Source organism: Microtus oregoni, unplaced genomic scaffold, assembly GCF_018167655.1.
Source record: "Microtus oregoni isolate MIOR12 unplaced genomic scaffold, Mior012 000114F_ref0000099, whole genome shotgun sequence".
NCBI classification, from domain to species: Eukaryota; Metazoa; Chordata; class Mammalia; order Rodentia; family Cricetidae; genus Microtus; species Microtus oregoni.
In genome coordinates, this window is record NW_024544743.1 from 383,171 (window position 1) to 397,399 (window position 14,229).

General features: G+C 50.8%; 1 protein-coding gene across 1 annotated transcript; it reads right to left on the reverse strand.

Annotated features, from left to right (window-relative positions):
• Positions 1-2,085: 2,085 nt before the first annotated feature.
• LOC121443909 (heterogeneous nuclear ribonucleoprotein A0) lies at positions 2,086-4,730 on the reverse strand. The gene has a single exon (XM_041645667.1). The coding sequence runs from the start codon at positions 4,466-4,468 to the stop codon at positions 3,578-3,580; it is 891 nt and encodes a 296-aa protein (XP_041501601.1). The 5' UTR covers positions 4,469-4,730; the 3' UTR covers positions 2,086-3,577.
• Positions 4,731-14,229: the final 9,499 nt, after the last annotated feature.

Below are 14,229 nucleotides of genomic sequence, written 5' to 3' on the forward strand. Positions count from 1 at the left end.
TTTTTTTAAAGCTGCAAGATTCCTGACTATTTTCAATCCTTCATATTAAGCAAACTGCTTACGAACTTGCAGCCAGCAGTAAACAGCATCTCTTCATGGAGTGACTGAGGACAGAAATGAACACTCATCAACACTTACCTACTTCTTAGGCTCTCTGCAAACTTTCTGGGGGGGCGGGGGGGATGACGACAACAGCTTATCTCATTTTTAAGAGAGCAAGAAAAAGGCATGCCTCAAGCTCGTGTGCATCAGACGAGGAAAACTGTCCCACTAAGCTCCTTAGTCTTGGCTGCTCCTTCCAGAAAGGGGGAAGAACACATGTTCACAATCCTAGCACTAGGGGGGTAGGAGGACGCCTGAAACAATCAAGGCCAGCCTGGAATACTTCGACAATTTCAAACCAGCTAGGGACACACAGCAGAAGGTGGAGGGAGGGGGAAGACGAGGAGGCCAAAATGAGGCTGGTGGAGCTCTTCCCTTCACTGACTGCAGCAGGGCAACGTCCCACAGGTAACACCTACACACTAGCTAAAGACAGGTGATGCACAGACAGACCAACTCACAACCACCAGACATGTCCAAATCCACCTAAAATAAAATGCACATGATCCAATTTAGGGTGTGAACAACCAAGAGACAAATCAACTGACTCTCACTTGTGGTCCTGAGCAAGGAATCCTAAATTCCAAACTCTCAGGCATCCTTCATCCCTTAATCTTGTTCCTAAAACTAAGATCCCATACTAGGGTATAACAACCATGAGTACATTTCACACTCGCAGCACTCTGTGAACCTAAATCACTTTTAGGCTTTTAAAGAAACTCTGGGGTCTGGAGAGCTGTTTTCGAAGAGGACCCACATCTGGCAACTCACCGCCACCCGTAATCCAACTCCAGCAGATTCAGTATCTTCTTCTGGAGCTGCAAGAACCTGCACCACAGACCTATGCCCACATACATGGGCCTTTTTAAAAACAGACCAAAAAGAAAAAAGGCTTTAAACTATTAGCATCCTTAAAGATCTTCCAAGTCCATCAAGATGGCTCAGATGGTAAAAGCACTCACAGCCAGTTTGATCCCCAACTCACCCATTCGGTAGGAGCAGACCTGCACAAAACGTCCTGACCTCCACAGGTAGCGCTCTGTGAAAGGCAGACTCACACTCACACAAAATAAACGTAAAGATCTCCCAAACTGTCTTTTAACTAATGACCACTTTAGAATTTAGATTCTGAAATGCAAGGAATTGGGGCAATTTCATCTTTGAAGTTGGATTCTATTCAAACATGAAACATAACCACCACCTCCTGTCAACTTCAAGTACTCCCTTCAGATTCTCACAGGTGACTCCAACAGCTGTCCACCCATTCCAGAGCTCCCCCTGCAGCCAGGGAAACACAGGAAGTGCTTAAACATGTTTCCCTTTTCCTGGCATACTATTCAACTAGATGTCATGGCGAGCTGTTAGTTTACCATGAGTCATGGGTTCTTTTCCAACAGCAAATTTGTCCTCCACTACTTTTCAAGTCACCTTTTCCAAGGAAAAAATGACAATCTTGTGTGACAATCTTCCACAATTCCTACCAGCTAACTCAGAATCTTTTCACCAAAAATAAGCAAACGTAGAGACAGCACATATCGATAGCTTTAAATCATTTCCTGTAACTTCGAGGCACCCCCCCCCAAAAAAAATGCATTAAATCTTCCAAGTAGTCTTGTGAGTGAAAAGTTCAAGCAGAAATTTACGAAAGAATTTCATCCCATTTTTTTACTTCCATGTGCAGACCCTTAGCCATTAGAGGTGCTAAATATCTGAAACAAGCATCGGCCACCATCCATTGGAGTAACTGAGCAAACTAATCTACCATCCACGTCCCTTTTTTTAAGAGCCTTGGGAATTACAGATCTTAGAAATTACACCATGACAAAATGTAGGGAGGGCTCTCAATGTTGAAATATTACCACCATACATAAGGCTTTGGGCTTTCAAACTCCGAGTCACAAAAGCTTACCATAGCATTTAACCCAGAAAGTTAACTGATACTGAGCCCACCCACCAGATTATACATACTCTCACTCAATCATGTAAAGAATTGAATTCTTTATTTGTGATATCCATAAACGTTGCTATTCTATGTTTCTATCCAGGAAGGCAATTTTCTCCTATTATCAGGGTTTTTTTTGTTTTTTCTCGTTTATAAACAACAACTTGAACTCTATTGCATGAAGGGCTACAAATACACGTTAACCAAGCAGAATACATATATTTTGTTTTACAACTTGCACCTAAAACCCCAGTACACATAGCTGCTTCAGTAGCTGTCAGAGCAGTTTGGGGCTACTGCCCGAGCTATGCAGAGCAGTTTACATTTTCAAATCTCCTGTAGAAAGAGACTGATCAGGGCTGTTGACCACACTCCTGTGCAGCCCGTCTCAGTCACACGGAAATGTGGAGCTTTCAAGTCTGCACATTTCCGATGGCAAACTGCTAAATCTGATGAAATTGTCCTCAACAAATCATCTTTAACCAACTGTCTTGCAGCTATACTGCCACTCAACCAGTAGATGGCGCTACACAGGCTGGACTTAAAAGGACAAAGTTCAGATCTAGGAAAAAAAAACATTTTTAAACCTGCTCCGGAAAAAAAAAAAATCACCTAGTGTTCGGGTAAACATAACCCTTATTTGTAACCATTCATTACAGACAAACCAATAAGGATGAAACTAGGCCATCTAAAATAGTTTTAAACAGTTTTATATGAATGAGAACACATGCTTAAACACAAACTATTTCCTTTAAAACTACACAGTACATATTCTGAAGTAAATTCTCATAGAAAGAAGTGACCAACCATGTCAAGATGATTAGCTTACTCGCTTATTACAAGGCGATGGATGGATGCACAGAAACTTTAAACAGCCACATCCACCACTTCAAAAAGTTTTGACTCTAAGGGGTAAAGTCAACACATCACTAGCTGGGCAACGGGAAGAAAAAAATAACCCACAAGACCTCCTTTTAAGTTTCTCAAAGTACACATCAAAAACTAACAAAAATATCCTTGAAAACGATAAGGGGTGGATCCTAGGAAAAAAAATGTTAGACATGTACGGTCAAACACAATGATTTATTAAAAATAAAACGTAAAAATGATTTTTTTACATATGCTTCCAAATTCCAGGCATGGGATCCAAGTAGGTTTCATAGAAAACGCTGTAGCCAGGTATCAAGTCCTTACAACAAAGTAAACTACCCCCCGCCCAACCCCCGCCCAGGTTTTGCTACAGAATCAGCAAGTTCACTCCCTCCCACCCCCACCCCCCAAAAAAACACAAATTAAAACAAGACATTTTTGCTAGTATAAAAACGACCAAGGTCCAAGTAATAATAAAAAAATAGAGTCCATCAATGACTGTAACACAAAAATGTGTGTGTGGGGCCGAGTCCACCTTCAGGGGGAGACAGGCAGGCAGGGGGGGTGCCCCCCCCCCAGGTAAGCGGCTCCCCCGAGGGCACCTGGGGCGGGCGCGGAGGGGAGAAGCGCCGCCGCCGCCGCCCGGCATCCGCAAGCCGGCTTCTAGAACGAGCCTCCGCCGTAGCCGCCGCCGCCGTAGCCACCTCTGTACGGTCCACTGTTGCTGCGGCCGCCCCAGCTGCCGCCGCCGCCGCCGCTCTTCATCGGCCCGTACGAGGACTGGTGCTGGCTGTAGCTGCCGAAGCCGCCGAAGCCGTTGCCGTAGTCGCTGCCGCCGTACGAGCCGCCGCCGCCGCCGCCCCCGTAGGCGCCGTAGCCCCCGTAACCGCCGTAGCTGTTGTAGCCGCCGCCGCCCTTGGCCAGCCCGTTCTGGTCTCGGCCGCCGCCGCCGCCGCCGCGGCCCCGGCCGCCGCCGCGCCCGCCCCGCGCCGCCCGCGCGCCCCCGCCGCCCGCGTGGATATCCTCCTTGGGCACCGCCTTCTTCACCTCCACGCGGTGGCCCTGGATCGGGTGGAACTTAACCACCGCCGCCTTGTCGGCCGCGTCGTGGCTCTGGAAGTAGACGAAGCCGAAGCCGCGCTTCTTGCCCGACTGCTTGTCGGCGATGATCTCCGCCTTCTCCACGGCGCCGAACTGCGAGAAGTGCTCGATCAGGTCGCCCTCCGCCACGTCGCCCTTGAGGCCGCCCACGAACAGCTTCTTCACCTTGGCGTGCGCGCCGGGCCGCGCCGAATCCTCCCGCGACACGGCGCGCTTCAGCTCCACCGTGTTGCCGTCCACCGCGTGCGGCGACGCGGCCATGGCGGCGTCCGCCTCCTCCACGTTCGAGTAGGTGACGAAGCCGAAGCAGCGGGAGCGCTTCGTCTGGGGATTCACCACCACCACGCAGTCCGTCAGCGTCCCGAAGGCCTCGAAGTGGCCGCGCAGCCCCGACTCGCTCGTCTGCACGTTCAGGCCGCCGATGAAGAGCTTACAGAGCTGCGAGTTCTCCATGTCGGCCACCCGGGCCCTGCCCCCGCCCTGCGCGCTCCGCGGCGTCGCCGTCGCCGTTAGCGGTCGCCGAGGCCTCTGCCGTCAGAGCCCGGGCCCGGCCGCCGCCGTCGTCGCCGCCGCCGCCGCTGCCGGCGGGGAGAGGGGCGGGAGGGGGAGGGAAGGGGCGCGCTGGCGGCCCGACGGCGAGCCGAGGACGCTGGAACCCCACCAGGGCAGCCGCGGCCGCCACCTCCGCTCCCCTGCCAGGGCACCACACAAAGAGGCCGCTGAAGGCGCGCGCACCCTCCCCGCGCGGCGCGTCACGCGCGACGTCGGGCCGCCGGCCAATCGGCTCCGCGCTCGCCTTCGTCCCGCCCCCCGCGCCGCAGCGCCGCTCTAGGCCGCGGCCGCCCCGCCCTCCGCTCCCTCGTCCGGGCCTCGCGCCGCGGGGCGTCCGCCGGGCCTTCCGCCTCCGCACTCTCGGTCGGCGCGAAGCCGCACGGCCCCGGGGCAGGCCCGCCCGAGCCCCCGGCGCGCAGCCGCCGAGCGTTTCCTCTTGGCCGCGCGGCTGTTCCCGCAGCCTCGCCTCCCTCCCCTCGCCGGAAGCCCCGGCCCGACTCCGCAGTGGCCTTCGCGCCAGCCCCTTGAGAGACGTGTCCGGCCAGCCAATCACCGCCGGGCTCTCGGACCCGCTTCCGTCTGCCGCGGGACGGGCGCGCTCCTCTTACGCGCTGGCCCGGCGCCCCCTGTGCGGAGCCTGCTGCCGCCGCCCGCATGCCTCGTCCTCGCGCGCCCTCGCGGCGCTGCTGGCCGTTCCCAACGGATCTGCCCCGGGTCCCCGCGCGGGCTTTTTGAAACCTTGACTGTTAGGACGGGCCCGCGCCTGGCGTCGGCTCCCCTCCCGGGGCGCAAAGATGGAGGGCCGAGGCCTGCCCCGAAGGCGGTTACTGGCCGTTTAGGTGGGCTGGTGGCCCGGATAAACTAGCGTGGCTCAGGCCCCATGCCAGAAGCGAGCCTGAGTGAAGTGACAACTCCAAAAGCCCTTCGGACCGGGACAGGGCCCGAGCCCCGGCCCGCGGTGGCCTTAGCGATGCTCTCTGCCCTGTCCAATGCTGCAGGCTCCTGCAGACATGCTCTGTACACGCCAGCCAGAGCTCGTTTGTTTAATCTGCCCCATCTATGCGCTGCTCGCCCAAGTTTTTGAGCCGGGCTTTATCTAGCCCCTGCTGGCCTCGAACTCGCGGGACGTTAGCTTCCCAAGCTAAGAAGTTGAACATTTTTGCTCCATGCCCACCGCCACCCCCGTTTGGGAATTAAACCCAATTTCACTAGAACTGTGCCCCCAACGCTCACGTTCCCCTCATTTTCCTCCCCTTCGCCCCTATTTCGATGCGTCCTGCCTCTCTCCACTGGGCTGCCAGCTTCATCAAAATGGACAGCTTCTAGCACATTACCCTTGTAACTAGATAATCCGTCACTGTACTAGGTGTCCACAGATAAGCGCTACCTACAACAAGGAAAATTGTTTTGCTTAAGTAGTGAAATGTTTTAAAGATACTGCCCAAAATTTGCATGCCAGGGTTTGATAGAAATGGGGGCGTGGGCTTGACAGCGTTTGGAAACAGGAAGGCTAAAGCATGGACATAACAGAAGCAGGAAACGCAAGGGAAGGAGCTGTGTTGGTGCCCAGATTCCTGTAACTGGAGTTAGAGGATTGTGTCACGTGGGTCCTGGGACTCAAACCCAGGGCCTCTGCTGCCAGAACTCTTCTGAGGTCTCTGTTTTTATGACATTTCTGATGACTTTCTCCCTTCCCTGCCAAGCCATCTCCCATCTCTTCCTTATTCTCCCCCCACCCCCGTTTTTTGTTTTGTTTTGTTTTTTTTTGTTTTTGTTTTTCGAGACAGGGTTTCTCAGTGTAGCCCTGGCTGTCTTGGAACTCACTCTGTAAACCAGGCAGACTCACAGAGACCCGCCTGCCTCTGCCTCCCAAGTGCTGGCTTAAAGGCGTGCACCACCACCACCCAGCTAGCCAGGCTGATCTTTTGACTATTGGATTGGAACTATCCATTGGAGCCTGGTGGGGTCACCAGGGGCACACAAGGCAACAGTTCTCTCTTCTTGAATCTGTTCGTAGCAAATAGGTCAAAAGTGAGACCAGGAACCCGCGAGCTCCTGTGCCATCCACGCCTGGCTGATGACAGGCCCCTTCTTGTACAGACCTCTTAGAGGCCTCCATAGGTGTGTCAGTGTGTAGCTGTGGTGGCTGTGTGAGAAGATGACATTTCCCTTCTATCTTCTGGCTCTTAGGTCCCCACACAGTGTTCCCTGAGCCTTAGAGGGCATTATGCCAGACTTTATTACAGGTCTCGGTAAACTCTAGAAGACCCGCCACTATTTCCTCCTAGACCAGAAGGGCAGTACTAGCCATTGTAAGCGGGATGCTCAGGCTCACATGGTGTGTCAGCTGAGAGACACCCCCGTATGTCACCCCAGTAAAGTTTCTCTCGTGATCTTTCCTTACTCTGTTCTAGTGGTGGCCGACCTGGTAACAGGATGAAGGGGGCAGCAGGCAGCAGCGACCCCCGAGCAGTTTGCGGGCTGGTCTTTGAGAGCGAGCCTGCCAGCTGCTCGCAGCTGAAGCCTCAGATACTCGGCCTGCAAGGGGACGGACGCTAGAGGGCGCCACCCACTGAGGCTCCCACCTGCGTGCTGCCCAGGCTGCCCACAATTCCTGTACTGTGTGGTGCCAAAGGAGCCTCCAGCCAGCTAACTGGCCATAGGTGGTAGAGATGGTCGACCAGCAACAATCCTTATGTGAAAGCTTCACACCCCAGTAACCAAAGCTAGGAGACAAACTCAGAGTATCAAGGAGCTCCCTGGGCTCTGCTTGTCTTGAAGATGTCCACTGGAGTCTTAATGCCTTAGACCAGTGGTTCTCAACTCGTGGGTCATAGCCCCTTTAGGGTTGCCTAAGACCATCAGAAAACACAGATTTTACATTACAATTCATAACTGTGGAATAACAAGCTCAGGAAGTAAATAACTCAGTAACTTCAGGAAGTCCCACCCCATCCCCCCAGGTTCCCCAACATTCCTGCCATGCCCCAGGATGTATAGGCAGTGAGTTCTGCTGAGAGAAGAGACCAGCAGAACTGCCCCAGGAAGACAGTCTCCAGAACTGCCTGCACCTGCATGTTATGTGATGCGCTCCGGTCTCCTGGCTTCCCTGAGCTGTCTCCTGTTCTGGGGTGGCCATCTGGTGATGCAGGTGTCGAGGCACGTCTGCTTCTATCAGTAACCCCAATAAAACTTACCGGTTCACTAAGTCGGACCCCTATAATATCTTGAATTTGGTTTGTTGTTGGTTCCTTGTGCAGGGTGTGGAGATGTCTTCTCAGAGGTAGCATCATGTGACGCATATCATATGCCAGTCTTTCCACTGAAGAAACCAAGGATACCACCACATTAAGTTGTCCAAACTCCATCATCATCTGTACCATCTGCTTTCTTGTACAAAAAGGGTTAAGCCAAAGAATTACAATACTGGAAGTGGAATCAACCATGCCCACATCTTCATGAATTCCTTTGCTTTAAATATTTAAGAATCCAAGGAAGAGGCTGTCACTTTGATATCATTAATGTGCCTAGCTAACTGCATCTGAGGATAATAGTACTGTTTCTGTCAATCATTAACATAAACAACAGCAGTCCCATAAGGTTTTACCCCCTAGCGACTCTGGAGCTGTCAAGTGTTAATTAGTGTGAGTAATCCCGTGGTGTTTGCACACTAACATCACCTAATGAAGCGCTTCTTGGAAAGTTACACATCCCTGTGGCTTAGCAATGCATGACTGTAGATGCAGAGGAAACACCTACTGCTTGACCCCAGTTTGAATCTTTGTATTTGATAAAGGAAAAATCAAAACATGGAGTATCAACCTCGGTGTCTCGTTTGTGAGTGGCAGAAGCCCTCCCCTCTATCTCTAGATTCCCAGAGGGTCAAAGCCAATTCCCAAACTCATGTCACGCCCTGCACAGTTTGCTTCTGCCACCCCTGGTGTTCATGGTGTCCCATAAATGGACAGCTTTGCCCAAAGGACATAAAGAGATTGTGAGATCACCTGCTATGAGGGTTAATCTTATTTATTTTTCAGACAGGGTCTCTTTACACAGCCCTAACTATCCTGGAACTCTCTACATAAATCAGGCCTTGAACTCACAGAGACCTGTCTGCTTCTGCTTCCCTAGATCTGCTAGGATTTAAGGTGTGCACCACCACACCCAGCTACGGTGGTTAATCTTTATCATGAACTTGACTGGATTTAGAATGACCTAGGTAAGACTAGGTCATCTAGTCTGTGAGGATATTTCTAGAAAAAAAAGCTAACCAAGGAGTGAACTAACACCTTATTAGAAGTCAGCACCCACTCAGGGACTGGGAACTTGGATTGAATGATCCAGGCTAGCACCAGCTGAGCCCCAGCTTTCATCCCGACTCTCTCCTTCCTGACTGCAGAGGCCCTGTTGCCAGCTGTCTCTCGTTCTCCCTCCCGCCATGATGGACTAATCCCCTCGAACCGTGAGCCAAAATGAACTCTTCCCTCATTGTGTAGGTCCTGTGTTCTGTCACAGGCACAATTAACTAACACAGCTCTTCCAGTTTGAGAACCGCTTTACAGCAAGCACTGTGGGCGTAAAACTGAACCACTGCTTCGTTTGGTGAATGGACCATGCTGATGTAGTTGGGGATTTTTGTTCTTGATTCTCATGTCAGCTTCAAGAGGCAAAACCCTAAGTATGGGGCATGGAAATGCAGGAAATGTTCAAGGTGTTGGAGGGAATCAGAACCCAGTGAAAAGCTTTGCCTCTCTCCTGGCCCCTCTAGGCTGAGTCCAGTTTGAGCCAGTTGTGGGGAAAGATACATGAGGTCATAATTGGGACTATAACCTGATAGGGCTAGAATATCCTTACGAAAGGAGAGATGTTGAGATCTCTGCACTGGCAAGAAAAGAGGCCATGTGAGAACCCAGGGAAAGGTGGCCATCTACAAACCCAGAAGAGGATTCACCAAAACCCACTTTCAGCACTGTCTCCATCTCGCACTTCTAGCCTCCAGAACTATGAGAAAATTAATTTCTGTGTAAGTCCCATTCTGCAGGACTCACGCAGTGTATGAGCCGGGTGGTGGTGGCGCACGCCTTTAATCCCAGCACTCAGGAGGCAGAGGCAGGTGGATCTCTGAGTTTCGAGGCCAGCCTGGTCTACAGAAGCGGGTTCCGGATTCCTTTTGCTGGTTGTCCCCTATTTTTCTACTCTGAGGCTTCCCTTCTTTTTGTTTTGTTTTTCTTTAGTTTCGTTTTTCTGGACAGGGTTTCTCTGTAGATTTGGAGCCTGTCCTGGAACTAGCTCTTGAACTCACACAACCTCTCCCTCTCAGCATCCTCTGAGACCTGCAGTTCTCTGTGTAGGGCTAAGGTCCAATGACTTAGGGAGATTCTTCTTAAAGACTGAAAACAGGGACTGAAGAGGTAGTAGTTGAGAGAACTGGCTGCTCTTCCAGAGGACCCAGGTTCAATTCCCAGCAACCGCATGGTAGCTCACACTCCAGTTTCAGGAGATTTGACAGCCTTGCAAAGACACACATGCAGGCAAAATGCTAAGGTACATAAAAGTTTTTAAAAAAAAAAATTTTTTTTTTAAAAACCAACTTGAAAACAGAGGCCAGCAAGATGGCTCAGAGAGTAAAGGTGCTTGCTTCCAAGCCTGACAACCATAGTTCAATTCTCAGGACCCACAGATGGAAGGAAAGAACCGGCACCCACAAGCTGTCCTCAGACTGTGACATGTGCAAACTCCCATCCCCAAATGAATGTTCTAAACAATAAAAACCTGAAAGTAAATCAGTAGGAAGAAAAAGAGAGGGAGAGAGGAAGGGAAGGATAGAGAAGGGGAGAATGAGAGAGACAAAAAAGAGAGACAGACGGATGGGAGACAGAAGGGGAATAGAGAGCAGATTTAAGGGGGGCCCTGAGATAATAACATCAGAACTCTGAAACCGAACAGACAGAGAGGAGACAACAGCAAGTGAAAATTCCTGGGATGGAGCTGAGGGAAGGTCACAGGCTGAGCCCAGGTCCGTATGGAACGGAGCACCTCGTGAGGTCACAGCATAAGGGCATTTTACAGGGTCTGCAACACGCCTCTGCAAGGCAGGTGTTGTCCTACGCAGAATCAATAAGGAACCTGAGGCACAAAAAGACATTCACCATACAGCTTCAGAGTGGTCGGTGTAGCCGGGCGGTGGTGGCGCACGCCCTTAATCCGAGCACTCGGGGAGGCAGAGGCAGAGGCAGGCTGATCTCTATGAGTTCGAGGCCAGCCTGGTCTACAAGAGCTAGTTCCAGGACTGGAACCAAAAGCTACGGAGAGGGGCTGGAGAGATGGCTCAGCGGTTAAGAGCATTGCCTGCTCTTCCAAAGGTCCTGAGTTCAATTCCCAGCAACCACATGGTGGCTCACAACCATCTGAAATGAGGAGGTCTGGTGCCCTCTTCTGGCCTTCAGGCATACACGCAGAAAAAATATCGTATACATAATAAAAAAAAAAAAAAAAAAAGCTACGGAGAAACCCTGTCTCGAAAATCCAAAAACAAAACAAAACAGAGTGGTCGGGTGACATCCAGAGCAGAGCTGGGTGTCCACACCCTGGCCCTTGAGCACCTCCTGCTGCCTCCTGAGCAGGAGGTGGGAGCCAGCCAGGGAGCTAGACGCCAGCCGCAGCTAGGTTTGACTGGAGGATGAGGAAGCTGATAAGGCACAGTGACCATAGAATGAGCAGGGGAGATTCTGGGACTGCCCAAGACAGACAAGGAAATGAACTGAATTCAATCAAGACAAGAAGAAGCTTAAGCCATGGGGTGAAAGGGGCATCTAACTTCCTGAAATAAAACCTGACTTTGCATTTTGACTGATTGTTTGATTTCCCCTCTGCCTCCTCATTTTGCACTTTATTTATTTTACATGTGTGTATGTGTGCGTGTGCGCACTCGCTCATTCACATATGCATTTGCATGTGGAGTCCAGAGGGTGTCTGGGTGTTTTTTGAGGCAGGGTCTCTCACTGGCCTGAAGCTGGCCAAGTGGGTTAGATCGGATGGCAGGCAGGCCCAAGGACCCACGTGTCTCTGCGTCTCGAACACCGGGATTACAAGCACACACCATCCCACCTGGCTTTTTGTAAACGTAGGTTCTGGGGGTTGAACTCGGGTCCTGGACTTACAAGGCATGCACTTTACTGACTGAGCCGTCTCCCTGTCCTGCAATGGGGTCTTTAAAGAGGCGACTAAAGTAGAATAAGTCCATTCAGATGGGCCTACTTCAGTACTGCTAGTGTCCACGCAAGAAGGGGACACTGGAATCCATGTGCTCATACTGGCAAGACTGCGGGGAGGCATCAGGAGAAGGCAGCCACCTACAAGCCAAGGACGGCGAGGGGGATGACACCAACCACACTGACAGCTGGATCTCAGACTTCTGAGATCCAAACTGGTGAGAAAATACAATTCTACTGTTGAGGCCCCCAAGCCTGTGAGACCATGCTCCCACAGAAGAGCTCTCACCGTTGCCATGGCCAGGGGCTCTGACCTTGTTCATGGACACCTGTCCATACAGCTTGTGTGGATTTCCCAGGCCCATTGATTGAGGTAAATCATGACACTTCGTGATTTACCTGTAAATTCTGGTTCTTAATTGGTTTAATTCATTTTATATGTGTGTGTGGGTTGCCTGTACATTTTGCCAGAAGAGGGTTCCGATCCCCTGGAACTGGAGTTTTTGCTGGTTGTGAACCACTGTGTGGGTTCCCTGGTCCTCTGGAAGAGCATCCATTGCTCTTAACTGCTGAGTCACCTCTCCAGGCCGTATCTGTGATTTTTTTTTTTTTTTTTTTTTTTGGTCAGGAGTTGTTTTTTTGAGTCAGGGTTTCTCTGTGCAGCCCTGGCCACCATCTGGGAACTTGCTCTGTAGCCCAGGCTGGTCTTGAACTCAGAGATTTGCCTGACTCTGCCTCCCAAGTATTGGGATTAAAGGTGTGCATCAACATTGCCCAGCTACCTGTGAATTCTTTAAAGAGTTAAAGATTACATATATCCCTTAAAATTATATAAATCACTTAACATTGGGCTTTGAATGTTATTGCTTTTATTTATACTTACATATTTACATTATCCCAAAACTATCATTTTAATAATGCAGTGGCATAATCAGTAAAAACATGGAGCTGTCTTGAGTATCTCTTCCAACAAACTTCATGCTGAATAGTTCATCTGCCAGAAAGGTGAAAATAAAGTTTGTATTTTTTTTTAAGATTTATTTATTTATTATGTACACAACATTCTGCCTCCATGTATGCCCACACGCCAGAGGAGGGCGCCAGACCTCATTACAGATGGTTGTGAGCCACCATGTGGTTGCTGGGAATTGAACTCAGGACCTGTGGAAGAGCAGCCTGGGCTCTTAACCACTGAGCCATCTCTCCAGCCCTAAAGTTTGCAATCTTACCCATTCCTCCTGTCCAGCTTCTGGCTTCAGCATGGAGGATAACCGGGGGCTCACCAAGCTCATCTTTCTCCGTGAGACAGACAACAGAGATACCCCATCTTGATCTGACTCCTGTCAACCTGGCAAGAGTTGTGTCTCCTTCACCACACACATTGGAGCCCTGAAGAATCTGTTCTTCCTCATTTCCAAGCACACACTGGAGGGGGCGGGGTGGCTCGGGGTGGCCAGGGCACCCTTCTACCACAGGAATAAAGGAATACACGCTGAACAGAAAGCAAGGCCTGCCTGTGGAGCTGACCCAGTTCCTCACTTACAGTCAGACCTCACAGATAATAAGCCTTTCCAGGACACTCAGGAGCTAAACTGTTTTTAGTTAAATGGTTTTTATTATCACACTTCCAGTACATTATTAATATTAGAGAAACAGAAAAGCCCAACACCTTGTTCAACTCAAAGTAGAGCGGTGGAGGAAATGAAGATAGCAACTTGGAGAGCAGCAATCCTGGTGTGGTTTCACTCATGCCTCCCGCTCTCCGAAGAGAGTCCCCATGACGACACCTGCCACACCCCCAAACAGTGGGCAGCTGACTTACCTCAAATCCGTGTTTCCCTTCTGCCCTGGATTCTAATTTATGTCCCCTGTCTTCTGACACAGAGCAGAAAGCATTTTCGTTTATCAGTGTTAACAACTGGATCCTCTGTCAATGACTAAAATTACACCAAATTCACTTCCATCTCTAACAATTTGCTCACGTCTACCATTTGTTGCTCATTCAATGACCTTTGGCACTCGATCAAAATTTGTAGTAGCGCAGCTACATTTTACCTCAAGGCTCTGCTGGAGCAATCTCACCTGCTGCCAGGTCCCACTCGGTACCGGTGCCCCCCCCCCTGCACCTCTCACCCCCCCTTCTCTAAACTTCTCCAGCCCAGGGCTTCCCTCCCCTCCCCCAGCTTCTCTTCCCTGTCATTTGGCTACTGCTCTCTTGGTTCCCACGACCCTCGTGTCCTCCTCTTCTCTTCCTCGCTGGCTGTCCCCGCCACTGTCTCCTCTCATGCCCGGTCAGTTCTGCTGGCCATGTTCAGCTTGGGCTCTTCCAGAAGCCTCTGCTCTCTCCCTCCTATCTACAATGAAACCCTTCTTCTCAGCCATATCTAGGAGCAGGCATGTCCTCATTTTCTTTCTTCTGTTTTTGTTTTTTGAGACAGGGCTTCTCTGTGT

What these genes read in the sequence shown, in the direction of transcription:
- LOC121443909 (XM_041645667.1), bottom strand. Translation starts at nt 4,468, where the DNA reads ATGGAGAACTCGCAGCTCTGTAAGCTCTTCATCGGCGGCCTGAACGTG.